This window comes from Prionailurus viverrinus, chromosome D2, assembly GCF_022837055.1.
Source record: "Prionailurus viverrinus isolate Anna chromosome D2, UM_Priviv_1.0, whole genome shotgun sequence".
Lineage (NCBI taxonomy): Eukaryota > Metazoa > Chordata > Mammalia > Carnivora > Felidae > Prionailurus > Prionailurus viverrinus.
The window spans coordinates 80,199,320-80,214,484 of NC_062571.1; the positions used below are offsets into that span (position 1 = coordinate 80,199,320).

General features: G+C 54.9%; 1 protein-coding gene across 1 annotated transcript in view; it reads right to left on the bottom strand.

The window, feature by feature from the left end:
* The window catches only part of CPXM2 (carboxypeptidase X, M14 family member 2), a 136,884-nt gene that overhangs the window by 94,699 nt on the left and 27,020 nt on the right, over positions 1 to 15,165 (bottom strand). Inside the window, 1 exon segment of the mRNA XM_047825902.1 lies at positions 6,654 to 6,763. Within this exon segment, the coding sequence (XP_047681858.1) occupies positions 6,654 to 6,763 (110 nt within the window).

Consider the following 15,165-nt stretch of genomic DNA (forward strand, 5'->3'; position numbering starts at 1 on the left):
GTGTCTTCCTGCCGGGGACGTCCCGAGCCACAGGGCTCGGTCTTCTTCACGGCTGACACCTCATTTCAGGTAAAAAGATCATCAGGACATTGGAAGTGGACTCTCACATCAGCATCCAGGTGCTCCAGAGACTTCTTTACTGGAATTACTAACAAGAGGCATTCTGGCTGATTTCAGGCTCAGACAGATGCTCTCACTATAACCAGACGTTTCCTCGTGAAAGCGGCACAAGAGGTGAACTCCTCTCAGGGGTCAAACTCTGGACGATACCCAGCACGTGCGAGACAAGACCTGGGCCACAGAATGGCACATGACTGCGAACAGGCGCCACAAAGACACCTGGCGATGTTAAGGCGGTGTGCCGAGTTTTTTCCTGTGACCTCAAAATGTCAACCCTTTCTTCCAGAGTCGGATCTGAGCACCAACCGTCTTGTGTTCCCAGGTCTAGGCAGGAATTGTGGTGATATCCTGGGTTCCAGCCATGCTCTGGGGATTTCATTTCTTCTGATCACAGGTCAGGCTCCTACTTACCATAGTTTTAGAGTCCTGAGAATGAAATTGAAACCCAGCCCTTTGAAGTGGTTCAAGTGCTGCTGTAATTTGCTCGAGGAATTACAGCAAAGAAAGCATCTGGGGGCGGGGGGGGGGGGGGGGGGGGTGGCGCCTGAGTGGCTCAGTCGGTTAGGTGTCCGACTTCGGCTCAGGTCATGATCTCGTGGTTCGTGAGTTCGAGCCCCGCGTTAGGTGTCCCACTTCGGATCAGGTCATGACCTCACGGTTTGTGGGTTCGAGCCCCGCGTCAGACTCTGTGCTGACAGCTCAGAGCCTGCTTCAGATTCTGTGTCTTCCAATCTCTCTCTGCCCCTCCCCTGTTCACATTCTGTCTCTCCCTCGAAAGGAAGGCAGGCAGGCAGGCAAGCGTCTGATATAACAATGGTGGCGGGGGGGGGGGGGGGGGGGGATAAATCACTCAGGGAATAGTGAGGTCTCAGACCCCACCTTGCTTTGAGGAGCCATGGAAAATCTCTTGGGTTCCTCAGAGGATTCTGCAGGGACAGGACAGGTGATGAGCTGCCATTCCATGACCCACCTGAGTACGAAGCCACCTCCTAAGACCAACTAGAGGCCAACGACGACCCAAAAGTGATTTTAGAGCTCAATGCCGAAACGTTCTCTCGAGACCTGGAGTGTTACTTTCTGCCTGTGGCTGTTCCTGGAGCAGAAGAATAGGTGATTGTCTCCAAGTGAGATCACATCCTCCGAGGGGGTCAGTGCTGGAGAATCTTGGGCTGGAAGAAGACCGACTGGTGAAGAGGACAAATCTGGGCCATCCTGCTGAACAAGGTCACTTTGAATTCTTGGAAGGTCTATCCTTGCCTCAATATGAAGAACTGTGCATTTGGGGGCTTTTTCCTAAGTCTGGACTATTAAATCAACATTAGCAAAATGCCACTTGCGGGGGAAAAAAAGAGGTTTTAAGTGGAGTCATCGGTGGTTTTACTCTTCCAAAGTCTTCTGCTTAAAGTGAGGACCAAGAGTGCCATAGACTGTGTGCATCTCCTGAAAGTTCGTCTGTTGCAAAGAGTCCTTAAAGTGATTGGTGTTGGGAGGTGGGGCCTTAAGGAAGTGACGGGTTGTGAGGGTGGAGGCTTTGTGGGTGGGATTAGTGCCCTCCAGAGCCCCCAGCTTCGTCCACCACACGAGCACGCAGATGAAGGCGGCCACCTACGAACCAGGAAGAGAGTCCCCACTGAACACCCAGTCTGCCAGCATCTTGACCTTGGACTTCCCAGCCGCCAGAACTGTGAGAAATAAGTTTGCGTAGTTTACAAGCCCCTGGAGATACGATATCGTCATAGCAGCTCAAAAGGACGAAGACAAAGACAAGTGTTTCTGCTATCAGGCAGCAGGTGCCATTCGGCCAAAGCCCACGGTCTGCAAAATCTGCACTCTGGAAACTGAGGTCACAGGAAAAATAGAGTCCTAGCCAGACTATTCAAAACCTACATTGGGGCGCCTGGGTGGCTCAATCCGTTGAGCGTCCAACTTCGGCTCAGGTCATGAGCCGTCGCTAGGAGCGAGTCTCCAATAGCAAAACAGCAGCAGACCGGCCAGCACCGCCCCCTCCAGGACTTCTTCACGGCAGCCACGGTACCCCCCCGCATGGTGGCGACCATCCAGGAACATCTGTGGAGCACACTGGGATGCGCGGACGCTGCTGACACCACGGGGGAACGAATACCCAGGAAAGCAAGACTCCCATCACCGGCAAATCGTTGGGTGAGGGTGACAGACGACTAAATCGGCGTGAGATAACGGTCAGAAAGGAGAGGGGTGCTCAGTCTCACCATCGTCCCAGACGCACCGAGAACACTGCCACCTGCTGACCTGGGGGCAGTTCTGTGGAGCCGTTCCGGGCAATGACTCCAGGTTTACAGTAGCTTCGATTCACACACCGCCTCTCCCAGGGACGCTTAACCCAGTGACTCTCACGATGCATGCGTCTGTCTTCTATAAGGCGGAGGTAATAATAATAAAAATAGTACTTGTCTCCTGCCGAGGGCGAAAGGAAATACCGGGCAGAAAGCGCTCGGCACGGCGCCAACACCTGCCGGAGCCAATTCCGCTCTCCCTCTGCATTTGGGGACAGGCGGGACACGGGCATCTCTGCCCGCTCAGGCTACAGCACACAGTTCCTGGCACTCCGCGGGGTCAGCGGAGCGAGCGAATTCCGACGGGCGCGAATACGGCATCTGAAAACTGCCGAGGACGATTCTCTGTCTTCATTTTGTCCGATCCTCACATTCTGACGAGGTGGCAGTGCCGGTGGCCGGGCTCCGTCCGCTGATGACGACACCAAGCCTTGGACGAGGCAGCGTGTGGCCTGGAGCCACTCGGCCCGTCGGCAGGTGCACCGGGACGCCCGGCCAGCCTGCCAGCCCCGTGCGCTCTGGGGGGACCCCACCCACGCCTGCGGAGGCTGGGCCGGCAAAGGGCTGGGCAACCCCGTCCACATGCTGGACGACGGCGTTGAAACACTTCGGACCCCTGACACCTTGGTGTTTCTCGCACAAAACTCCCATCAGCTTGGCGTACCTGCAAAAAACTCCTAAGTGAGACAAGGCGGAATCTTTAAACCGCATTTCAGACCGTCCGTGTGGGAGGACGCATTTTAGAGCACCTGTGGCGATGACATCAGGCTTCGTGGGACACTGATTCTGGAAGGTTAAGAACCCCGAAAGGGGCTCCCACCGAGTCATCGTTTGCCCACGGAGGGTTGTGTCGAAGGCCCTCACACGTGCCGTAGGCAACGCTCCGCCTTCCGTGTTTAACACCACATAATCCACGGGGGTGGGGGCTCCGGAAGGCTGGGGGGGCGGCTGGCCTGGGACTCCCTGTTAAAGCAGCAACTTCACATCCTAAGAGCAGGTGCAGAGATGTTCTAGTCAGAGGGCGTTTGGGGAAATGACAGACCATTGAAGAAAACGATACCTCCCCCCAGGATAAACAGCACTGATTATGGTGGTTTTCAGCGACTGTCCTACTTCATGTCGACTGAAGTCAGGACGGTGGGTCTGTCCACACTTCCAGCCCAGGAAACCTGCCTTCTCCCTGGATGAAGGATGAGGTAGCCAGGAAAGATGACGAGGACACAGGACAGCCCAGCCAGCTGCTCCCTGCCGGATGAGCGTCCCCCCAGGGGACCTGCCGTGGGGCCCAGCAAAGGCAGGGCGGCGAACGCCCACCATCTCCCCTTCAGCCAGGCCTTCACCTGACACCCTCTGTATACGTCCTGTGTGCCGGGCGGTGTTCTGGGCTGGGGGGAAGGGAGAGGACGAGAGACCAAGCCCCTCCTAACCTGGGGCTCCTGCTCAAGGAGGGTCAGGTATCACCCCGAAACAAGCCACCAACATGCAGGGAGGGGCAGCACCACACAGGATTAAGAGGGGCCAGTCACACAGGGCCAGCCAGGAGTTTCCAGGAGCACCTGGAAGCTACTAGAAGCTGCAAGCAGAGAAGTGAAATGATCCAGCAAATTTTAAAATTATAAATCACCTGATTTCATTGCTCAACAAATCCCCTGACTCCCTCTTCTCTGCTGAGGCACCTGAGGCTCGGAGCCATGAGATAATGGTTCTGAGGGTCCCCAAATCTAGAAGTGTCAAGGCCAAGGTCTGAACTCTGCACGCCTAGGACCCCTGCACTATGACCCCCCACGTTCCACCTGTCCACTGTGGTCGTAGAATCCCCAACTGGAACAACATTACTCACAGCCCCTACCCCCACCAATAAACTCAGGACTAATGGAGACGTTCAATGTTTGTCTGAAAGCCTGTATAAATGGCAACGCTTCCTCTTTAAAAAAGGGTAACTTCATTTACAGAGAGAGCATTCGGGCATTAGGTGACCACTCCTCTAATGATGAACGAAACAGCCATACACCCATTTGAATCTGGCCCCGCTCACCCTGACCTTATTTCTGAGGAAGCCTGGAGCCCGTTCAAGGTGCTGCAGGCACTCACATTATTCATGGTCACTCTTGTGAAACTTGGAGAAATCACCCTCTTGGAAAACACAGTGTCTCAATTGTGCACATCCAAATGTTTCTTATCAGCTGTTATTAAAAAACAATAATCCTGGGCGCCTGGGTGGCTCAGTCCGTTAAGCGTCCAGCTCTCGATTTCGGCTCTGGTCATGATCTCGCAGTTCCTGAGTTCAAGTTCCGCTGTCCCACACTGACAACTCAGAGCCTGCTTGGGATTCTCTGTCTCCCTCGCTCTCTGCCTCTCCCCACTCACGATCTCTCTCTTTCTCAAAAATTAATACACATTTAAAAAAAAAACCACACTTATAAACCAACCTTTGGTTTTCATTAAAGTCAGGTCTGGAAACGTTCTACTGGAATTCTGGGACTGCCAAGTGGTGCCAGCTGAGGTTGAGTGGTCTGAAAGTCTGTGTGGTGTGGCAGTGTTGAGGGAGGAGGGAGGGGCAGACGCTCAGAGCCGGAGCTCTGCTCAGACACCCCAGAGCCCGGGTGCCCCTGGGAGGGACCTTGTCCACTCTTGTCCAGTTCCCAGCACAGCAGCTGCCCGCCGTATGCTCACAGCGGCCCACGCGAGCAGATGTTGACGCTGGTACTCAGCAGCGGTTACCCTTGATGGCCCCACATCTCGGCGGTGGGGGAGGGTGGGGTGGAGAGAGAACCACCCCCCTCCCAGGAGGCTAGATGGGATGATGCCTGCACAGAAAGGGTTTAGAAAACACACACAGTGATGGAGCAGCTGGGGGAAAGACAACTAGAATACCAGAGACCCACACAGGACAGCGCACGACCAAATGCTGAGCTGGGTAGGGACAGAACAGCAGGAGCTGGAGGAAAAAGGCTTCGGGATGGGCTGGGGGAAGAACGCCCCCTCCCCAACCGAGATGCCAACGTGCTGATCCTGGAGCCCGGGAACAGTCGGGGCCAGAGAGTAAAAGGAAATGAAGTCTGCAGGTACAATTAAGGTTGCTTGAGTTAGGAAGATGATCCTGGGTCATCCAGGAGGGCCCGATGTCCCTACAAGCCTCCCTAAAAGTGGAAGGGGGAAGCAGAAGAAGGGCCCAGAGGCTTAGAAGGAGAGGACCACACGCAGGGAATGTAGGCACCTCTAGAAGCTGGAAAAGGAGAACTGGGCTCTCCCCTCCAGCTCCAGCAGGAACGCGGCCCTGCCCACACCTTGCCTTAGCCCGATGGGGCTTCTGTCCTCCAGAACCGGAAGAGAAGACGTTCGCGTGGCCTACGTGGCTGCATTTATGAGAAGCTGTGAGGGCCGCACAAGGAAATGAACACCACGGATGCCACAGGATGTACACTGACCGGCAGGGGGGGAGGGCAAGGGCTCGCGGGCCGGGGAACCTGCCTGAGAAAAGGCAAGAAGTCAAGAACCGCGCAGGGTATAAAACCCGCGTGCAGGAGTGGATTTTTACTCCTTCCTGGAGTAGGACCTTGACAGTAATGAGCGACAAGGTTACACGACCCGCGAGCCTCAGAGAAGGAGGCCAGACGTGATGTGCTGGGGCCCAGGTGAGCCACCGAGGGTCTGACCTGGGGGGAGCCGCAGAAAAGCCTGGAAGAGGTGTGGGTGGTGGTAAGAGTGGCAGGGGAAAGAGGACAAATGTCATTGGCTGCCCGCGTCCCCCGGAGTTCAGCGCCCTCCTCCTGCCTGGTCCAGACAGAGGGGAAGAGCTCAAGAGGTGTAGAAGACACGAACCCGGAGTCTCAGGACCCTCTCCGTGAGACAGAGGATTGGAGGCAACCCCCCTCCTGGTGGGAGAAGTGGAGCTAATGCATTTTTTTTAAGTTTTTATTTATTTATTTAGTTTGAGAGAGAGACAGAGAGAGAGACAGAGAGAGACAGAGAGAGTCCCAAGCAGGCTCCAGGCTATCAGTGCAGAGCCCAACTTGGGGCTCGATCTCACGAACAGTGAGATCATAACCTGAGCCAACACCAAGAGTCAGATGCTTAACCGACTGAGCCACCCAGGTGCCCCGAAGCTCATGCATTTATAAATGCCATGCATGGTATCGACCCACGGTCAACGAACCACTGCTGCGTCTATCGCCAGAGCAGTGCGCCACGCGAGCAGGGTCCTTCCGGCCCCGCTGGTACCTGGATGTTGAGTCTCCCTCGATGCGCCCCCAGCCCATAGCGCTTCGAAGTGGATGCGTGAAGCTGGAAGTCTGTGATTTTTAAGGTTTCCAGACCAAGAGGTGGGCAACCTAGAAAGGATAACGCTTGTTAAAACAACAACAGATGTTCAAAGGCAAGTTTGTGGTTTCCCAAATCTGGCCTCCCGCTTTCCTGTCCCCCCCCCCCCCGCCGAAGCCCTGCCCGTCGGGGAAGCCCACCCCCCTGCTTGTCCAGTGTCTCTGGACAGATGCTGTCGACTCGGCCGTCAACAGTGCCCCAACTGCCTTTCTTGTCGGCGCTTCCTTTCCGGCTGTTTGTGCTCTGATAGCCCTTCTCTCTGTTGCTGTCCATGCTACTGTCTGAGGCTGTTTCTAATTAAGGAACCTTCCACGATGTGACTCAGCCAGGGAGCCCTACGGGTTAGAAATTTCAGAGCAATCCCGGGGTTGAGCTCTGCAAATGAATCAGAACTTGTTGATTTTGCTTCAGCAACTCTGGCCTTTGCATTGTGCATGCTAATGAGCAAGGCAATATAAATAGAAAAAAAATCTACTGTTCCCTGTTCTTGGCAAAACTGATTAAGTGTTGAGAACAGCTACCAAACCCAGTTTGGTCCAAGCTGCCCCTGGGATAAGACGCTGGCACTTGGGCAGACCCTTGGCGATCCTCCCGGTCCAGACCATCGTCCCTGAGGGGAAGAGCTTTAACGGCAGTGCTGGGGCTGGAACCCAGGCCTCCCGACACCCCGACTTCTCTCCTCGCCTTGGGGCTAGAAGTCTCCAAGATATATGCTATCCGTATCCTCAAATCTGACCCTGGAGGAAGCAAACAAAAACTCGGGAGGAGAAGTAAAATCTATTTCTACTGGTACGAGAAATCCCTAACGTCAGAGGCATGTTTAAAAAGCTGTGTGGGGGGGGCGCCTGGGTGGCGCAGTCGGTGAAGCGTCCGACTTCAGCCAGGTCATGATCTCGCGGTCCGCGAGTTCGAGCCCCACGTCGGGCTCTGGGCCGATGGCTCAGAGCCTGGAGCCTGTTTCCGATTCTGTGTCTCCCTCTCTCTCTGCCCCTCCCCCGTTCAGGCTCTGTCTCTCTCTGTCCCAAAAATAAATAAACGTTGAAAAAAAAATTAAAAAAAAAAAAAAAAAAAAAGCTGTGTGGGTCACCGCTGAGATGGGACCCCAGGGCACCTGAGGATGTGCGGGCGTCTGTGCACCCACGAAAAACGCCCGTGGGGAGAAAGCCCCTCTGGCCTCAGGATGCTGGAGGGGGTCTGCGGGCAGCTGGGTATGAGAGTCTGCCAGAGAGATTTAGACCCTCCAGGCCCCGAGACGCATCTAGGCCTGCCCTTGAGTGCTCACAGAGGAAGCTGAGGCCCCGAGACTCAAGGTGAGCCATCCAAAGCATCTCTGCCAGCAGCAAAGCTGGATTTTCAGATCCTGGCCTCCAGATTCTCAGCTCCAGGCTGTCAAACGCCACCACACTGCTTCCCTGGCCCTGTCCGCACCTGCCAGGTGGCTGCCTGGATCGGTACATATGCATCAGCCATCGGTGCTGGGGATGGAGGTACTGGTGCCCTGCACGGCGAGGAGCACCAGGAGGGGGGTAACGGTGACCCTGCCACGCACCGGACACCGCAGGAGGACCCAGGAGGCTCCAGGTGGCACCTTAAGCGATGGTGCTCCAGCCGGGTGCCGCCAGAGGGGGCCGTGGCTCAAGTGAGGCCGTGTGAGCAGAAACCACGCAGGGCACCGGAGTGGGGGGGGGGGCGGGCAGAGGGCGCATAGCCAGTGGGGACCACAGAATGAACGGGGAAGTCATGCAGCAAGGGCAGGGGACACGGCCAGCGGGGGTCCGTGCAGCAAGCGTCCCTGGCCACCCAAGGCTGACCTCACAGAGGGTCCTCTAGTTACCATAACCCTCTTCCCCCACTAGGGTTTGCCCTGGGCACTTTCCATGCCTGGAGGACCCACATGGGAGGCATTTCCTCGGGTCCAGGGTCAAACGCATATTCTCCATCATGCCTACAGGAAACTGACCAAGTGTCTGATGACTGAGCCAAATATTTCTTACATACACTCAGAAATCCCTGCTGCCTGCCTCCACCAGCCATGCCTAGTCGTGGAACCTGCTCATGCTAACGTGAAAGCAGCCACACCTGCCCCTCCACAGCTCAGGCCCTGGGCCCAGGATGCAAGACGGCAGGAGCCCGGCCCCCCACGCCCCCCACCCTGTCCCGCTGTCCCGCTTCTCTCTCTGCTGCTCTCCTCTCTGGGCCATATCCCTCCAGCGTCTCAGACCCCGGTGGTCCCTGGTCCAGACGCGGGGCAAGGACCGAAGATAAGATCACTTCTCGTCCCCTCTGGGAGGTTAGACTCCAGAATGTCCTTCAACCTGCCACTCAGCCCCGGCCCCGGCCCTGGGCTTAGAGGCTCCCTCAGCCGGAGATGCCACTCGCTGTCCCCTCTGCTCCTTGTCACTGAGTCCCAGCGCACCTTGCTTCGGGCACATCGGCATCCTCAGGAACAGCCCACATCCCGTGAGCCCTGACACCAAAGTGGCCAGTCGGCGATTCCGCTGGACCATTCCCCGTGTCCCGGAAATGGGCTCTGCATCCCAATTCCGCCAGGCTTGCCTGCTTAAGTTTCAGAGCCTGACAGGGAACAGGGCACTGGTGTGTCCTTCCATGTCCTGGTGCTCTGGCCCAGTGGTCCCACATAAGCAAGCGTCAGAAATACAAAAAGAATTTGCTGCCGTGTCAAGGAGCCTCTTCGGCAGCCGTTTCAGATGTGTTCACATCCCCAGGTCCCTCCTCCTTAGCAGAAGACACAGCAGGTGGGGAATTCTAGGCACTTCATGGAGCTAACACCTTCCACTCACAGCATTTAGACGGCCAGCCAGACAAACGGACAGAGGGATGATGCAAACGCTATTTACTCGTGAGACAAAGGAACAACGATTGCTTTCCAGGGCATTTCTTCCAAGGAAAGGAAACCTCTCCTATGCCCATGAATATTTTAATTCAAAAAGAGAGGACCTGAAGAAACTAACATATTCATCAAAATCACTCTTGAATTGCTACGCGGAAGCCCTGCCTCCCTCTCACCGGGGCGCACAAGGGCTGAAAAGAAAATGCCCGTAAGTGGGGTGTTTACGGATCACACATCTAATAACGACTCAAGAGCTCCACGCCTGCCCTCTCGAGGGGCCCAACCACCACGTACACGAGGCAAGCGTGAGCCCCACGCAGCCGACACCACCGTCAGCTGCCACATCCAGTGTCCACGCTTGCCCACTCTTGAGATGACGCGACGGCGTAAGCCAGAAAAGCCACTCATTCGGTCCACAGGACAGCTGACGACGTCCTTGGTGAGGAGCCCAGACAAACACGCACACACACACCCAGCCTGCGTGCAAACGCAGTCTTCCCTGAGTCCTAATAAGGCTGGTTTTTCCTTATCAGAAGACACTATCTTCAGAGAATTTTGTTTTGTTTGGGAGTCATCTCCGTCAGTCACGCCATGATGAAAGACGCTAGAGATCCACACTGAGGAAGTGCAAAGCCCTCGCCAGGCCACGGCCAAGTCACTGATGCACGGAGGTCACTGAGGCGTCTCCAGTTGTTAGACAACAACGATGGTTGGGAATGCAAGCTGGGGCAGCCACTCTGGAAAACAGCACGGAGGTTCCTCAAAAAACTAAAAACAGAAGTACCCTGCGACCCAGCAATGGCACTACTAGGCATTTATCCAAGGGATACAGGTGTGCTGTTTCGAAGGGACACATGCACCCCCATGTCTATAGCAGCACTATCGACAATAGCCAAAGGATAGAAAGAGCCCAGATGTCCATCGGTGGATGAATGAATAAAGGAGATGTGGTATATATATATGTGTGTGTGTGTGTGTGTGTGTGTGTGTGTGTGTGTGTGTGTATACACACACACATACATACATACGGTGGAGTATTGCTCGGCAATCAGAAAGAATGAAATCGTGCCATTTGCAACTACGTGGATGGAACTGAAGGGTATTATGCTAAGCGAAATTAGAGAAAGACAAAAATCATATGACTTGACTCATATGAGGACTTTAAGAGACAAAACAGATGAACATAAGGGTAGGGAAACAAAAATAATATAAAAACAGGGAGGGGGACAAAACAGAAGAGACTCTTAAATACGGAGAACAAACAGAGGGTGACTGGAGGGGGGGGGAGAAGGGGGAGGGGCTACATGGGTCAGGGGCATTAAGGAATCTACTCCGGAAATCATTGTTGCACGATATGCTAACTAGTTTGGATGTTAATTTTTAAAAAGTCAAATTAGGGGCGCCTGGGTGGCTCAGTCGGTTGAGCGTCCGACTTCGGCTCAGGTCACGATCTCGCGGTCCGTGAGTTCGAGCCCCGCATCAGGCCCTGGGCTGACGGCTCAGAGCCTGGAGCCTGTTTCAAATTCTGTGTCTCCCTCTCTCTCTGCCCCTCCCCCATTCATGCTCTGTCTCTCTCTGTCCCAAAAATAAATAAACGCTAAAAAAAAAATTTTTTTTAAATAAAAAGTCAAATTAAAAAAAAAAAAGAAAGAAACCAACGATGGTTAACTTAAGCGGGAATGGGGATCACTAGAGGACTGGCAGAAGGCTCCCAGGGACGTGGGACAGGTGCAGGGTGGAGCCCTCCTCACCAGCAGAAACCACAAATTGTGTGCTGCCAGAGAATCGGACGGACCCCGACAGCAGTTCCAGCCACACCGTACCCCCTGAGGGTCCGCCCCCCACCTCACATCAGTCGCCCCAGAGAGGGCCTGGCCCGTCACATCACCAGTCTGCCCACTGAAGTCAGGTGTTGTCAGCAGGGTCAATGGATGCAGGTCTCCAGTTCCCACCTGCAGGCACATGGGACAGGTGTAGGGAGCGCCGTGTGCAGCCCAGCAGGCAAGTCCCGCCCTACGCAGCCCTGCACAGCGCGGTGTGATGGGTTCTGCAGTCACCCGCCCTCGCTGCCCGGCCCCGAGTCCCCCCCCTCTCCGCCCATCCCTTTCTTGATCTTGCATTCCACACTCTGGTTTCTGTCCCCAGGCACGGCGGCCCTCCTCGTTCGAGGGCCCCAAGAGCAGACCTGAGTCCGCCCCCTCTTGGCTATTCCTGCCCCATGGTTTTCATAAAGCGACTATCCTAGTGGGTTCGGGCTGCTGTAACAAAACCCCCGGACAGGTGGCTTATAAACAGAAGTTTATGGCTCACGTGCCTGGAGGCTGGAAAGCCCAAGGTCAAGGCACGAGCACGGTGGCCCCGTGCTGAGGGCCCCCCGCCTGGATCACGGCCGCCCCTTCTCACCAGATCCTCACCTGGCAGAAGAGGCAAGGGGCCTCTTGAACAAGGGCACGAATCCGAGGGCTCCACCCTCGGGACGTCAGTACCTCCCAAAGCCCCTGCCTCCTCATGGCGTCACCCTAGGGGGTAGGATTTCCACACACGGGTTCTGGGGCGGGTGGGGGGGAGCACAAACATTCAGGCCACAGCAGTGATGTTTCCGTTACTCCCCCTCCGTCTTCCCTGTTGAAGGAGCCCTTTCCTCTCCCTCAGCTGAGGTTTGCAAGCCTCCGACCCCTGGAGGTCTTCCTTCCTCCTCCCCTTAACAATCTGCATGGGCCATGGTTGCATCCGCACGATGACACATGCTATCTATGCCAGCAGGAGTCAAGTCACCCGTCCGAGGAGGTTTCAAGCCAGGACCTCTCCCCTGAGTGTATCTGGAGACCAGACAGAGGCCCTGGTGGCTCTGGTCAGCGGTGGATGCGAATATTATCGCTGAGATGTCCCAACTGTCTTCCCCACGCTGAAGACGCTCTCCACGGCTCTAGTGACCTTCTCGTCCTCCGCAGGGGTCCCGGACACGCAGCACCAGTGAGGTCCTCACCCTTGAAGTTCCCCTCTCTTGCACTACCACTCTCTCTTCTCCTTTGAGGACCTTCGCTCCTTTCCTGCCACCACACTTCTGTTTTCCACGGGCTTTCGCTCGGTTCCCAGAACTATCCATGCAACTCAGCTCAACGCACATGTCCCGCGTCCCGCCGACACGGCATCGGTAGTTCTGGGAATCGAGCCGCGCTCCGCAACGCAGTCCCACCTGCTAGGCTCGGCTGAACCTACGTGCTACGCCCACTGGGAGTTCCCCGCCTTCCCAAAATCACATTTTCGAACTTGTTTTAATTAACAGAAAATTTAAACGTAAAGTCATTTAGCACAAACCCTCTATCCCACATCCCTTTATGCAAGGGTCGGTGAGGCAAAAATCCCAGGTCAAAAGTCATGCTGTTCTGCACCAAAAGTTCTTAGGCCTCTCGTAACGGTTTACACTGGAAGTCTGACACAGGAATTTCCAAGTTTAGAAAAATGAAGGGGTTTCTTATACTGGAGGATGGGAAAATAAAGGACAGGGCAATGATCTTCTGATTTAGAGATTCTCCATGAATTCAAAATGCAGAGGACTGCAACATTAAATACTTGACTCTGATGAATTTCAGTGTATTTCCACCTGATTCATTTTTCTCCTCTTCCTTCTAGCCTGGGAACATCACCCTCAAGATTTTAGGCAGGTCTCCCCCAAGCCCACGGTGAGCAAAATGAGCCTTGAGTTCACCTGCAAAAGGGAACACTACCCCATTGGAAAGAAAACGGCAGAGGACAATTCAGAAACCACTGCAAAGGGCACTCGGCCGCTCCAGAGAAAGGTGCAGAGAGGAAATCGAGAACACACAGAATAGTCCGCAGGTCTCAGATGCCCCAAGGCCAGGTGTGTGCTCCCTGCTGGAGCAGTGACACCAGCGAAGGCCCTCAAGTGTGCAGAGGCCTACAGAGGGGGACGGGGACCACCCTCCCTCCAGCTGCACCCTGAGCTATCAAAGACCCAAGCGCAATACAAAGAAAAAAAGCAGGAAGGGGCAGGCTGACCACATCTGGCCACCAGGCCCCACCACCCTCAGGCCACCCTCAGGCTCGGGGCCACTTCCTACTCCTCGAGGGGACATCCGCAAAACTTCAGTCGCTCAGCTGCTCCCTGGTTTGGGACACAACGGGAGACACTAACATTACAACCGCAGGGACAGAAAGCAGCTGAGCAAAATCCGCAGAATGAATTAGCCTCCACGTCTTCAAAAACCAGAATTCTAGGGGCACCTGGGTGGCTCAGTCAGTTAAGCGTCTGACTTCTTGACTTCGGCTCAGGTCACGATCTCACACAGTTCGTGGGATCCAGCCCCACGTCAGGCTCACCCCCGACAGCAAAGGGCCTGCTTGGGAGTCTCTCTCTGCCCCTCCGCCTGCTGGCATGCGTGCACTCTCTCTCTCACTCAAAATCAATAAATAAACATTAAAAAACAAATAAGCAAAAAACCCTAACCCTAACCCTAACCCTAACCCTAACCCTAACCCAGAATTCCAGGAGGGCAGAGAGGGTAGAAAGGAGCCATAAGTACCAGCCCAACAACAGTCGCTGCCTTTCCTTTGACCGCTGGAAGCTGTCAAGGCAGTGATAATCAGTCCAGCACGAGACTTCTCAATGGCCATCCCAGGGCTCAAGAAAAGCAAATTCGAATCTCGAACCCACTACCCGTCGGCAGAGGACAGCAGGGCTGCCCCGATGAGCGAGTAAAACAGAGAAGAAACAAGTGCTTCGGAGCTTGATATAAATGCTCCACAATCAGAGAGTAAAAAGACCAGAAGCTGGAACTAATAGGCTTGCATTTCTCCCACGACTGTAATGTCAACTGAGGAGACCGCTCTCTGGTTTACAGCCTGCTGGGAATCAGTGGGGAACCTCAGCTCCCCCCCCCCCCACCGCCAAACCTGGCCAGCCAGGCAGCACAGAACCCCCAAGGCGCTGCTCCCCGTTCCTCCTACAAAACAAACAAACAAAAATCTTTGGTCATCAAGCCAAGCTTTTGTTGTTTCTAAGAACACAGAGACCAACCCTCGGAAGCTCGTGGGGGGAGAACAACATGAAGACGGGTGTGAAAAGGACACTTCAGGGAGACAGTAATTAGACAAGAGGGACGTGTCACAACCCAGAGGGAAGACGGGGACAGTCATCAAAGATGACTCCGCTTTGCTCCTAAAGGCAGCATGACTCCGCGAGTGCCCTGTGCTGAGCGCGCACTGTCCACGAGGCCTGTGCTCTCTTTGCGAGCAGGGGGGGCGACGTGGGATCGTCTGCCTCCCTCTACCTCCCCCCTCTGACCCCGATCCCTCTGGGGGGGGGAAGGTGTCGTGACAGACTGGTCATGAAAACTATTTTAAAAGAGAAATGATTTGGGGGAGCGATGGGGCGAACCTGCCATCATCACCACGAGCCAGACGCTCTGAAGACATTTGGTGATTGAATCTCCGTTAAGCACCACGAGAGAAGGGCGTCATTGTCCCCATTCTATACACACACAAACTAAGACCGAAGAAGTCTTTTTTTTTTAATTTTTAATGTTTATTTATTTTGAGAGA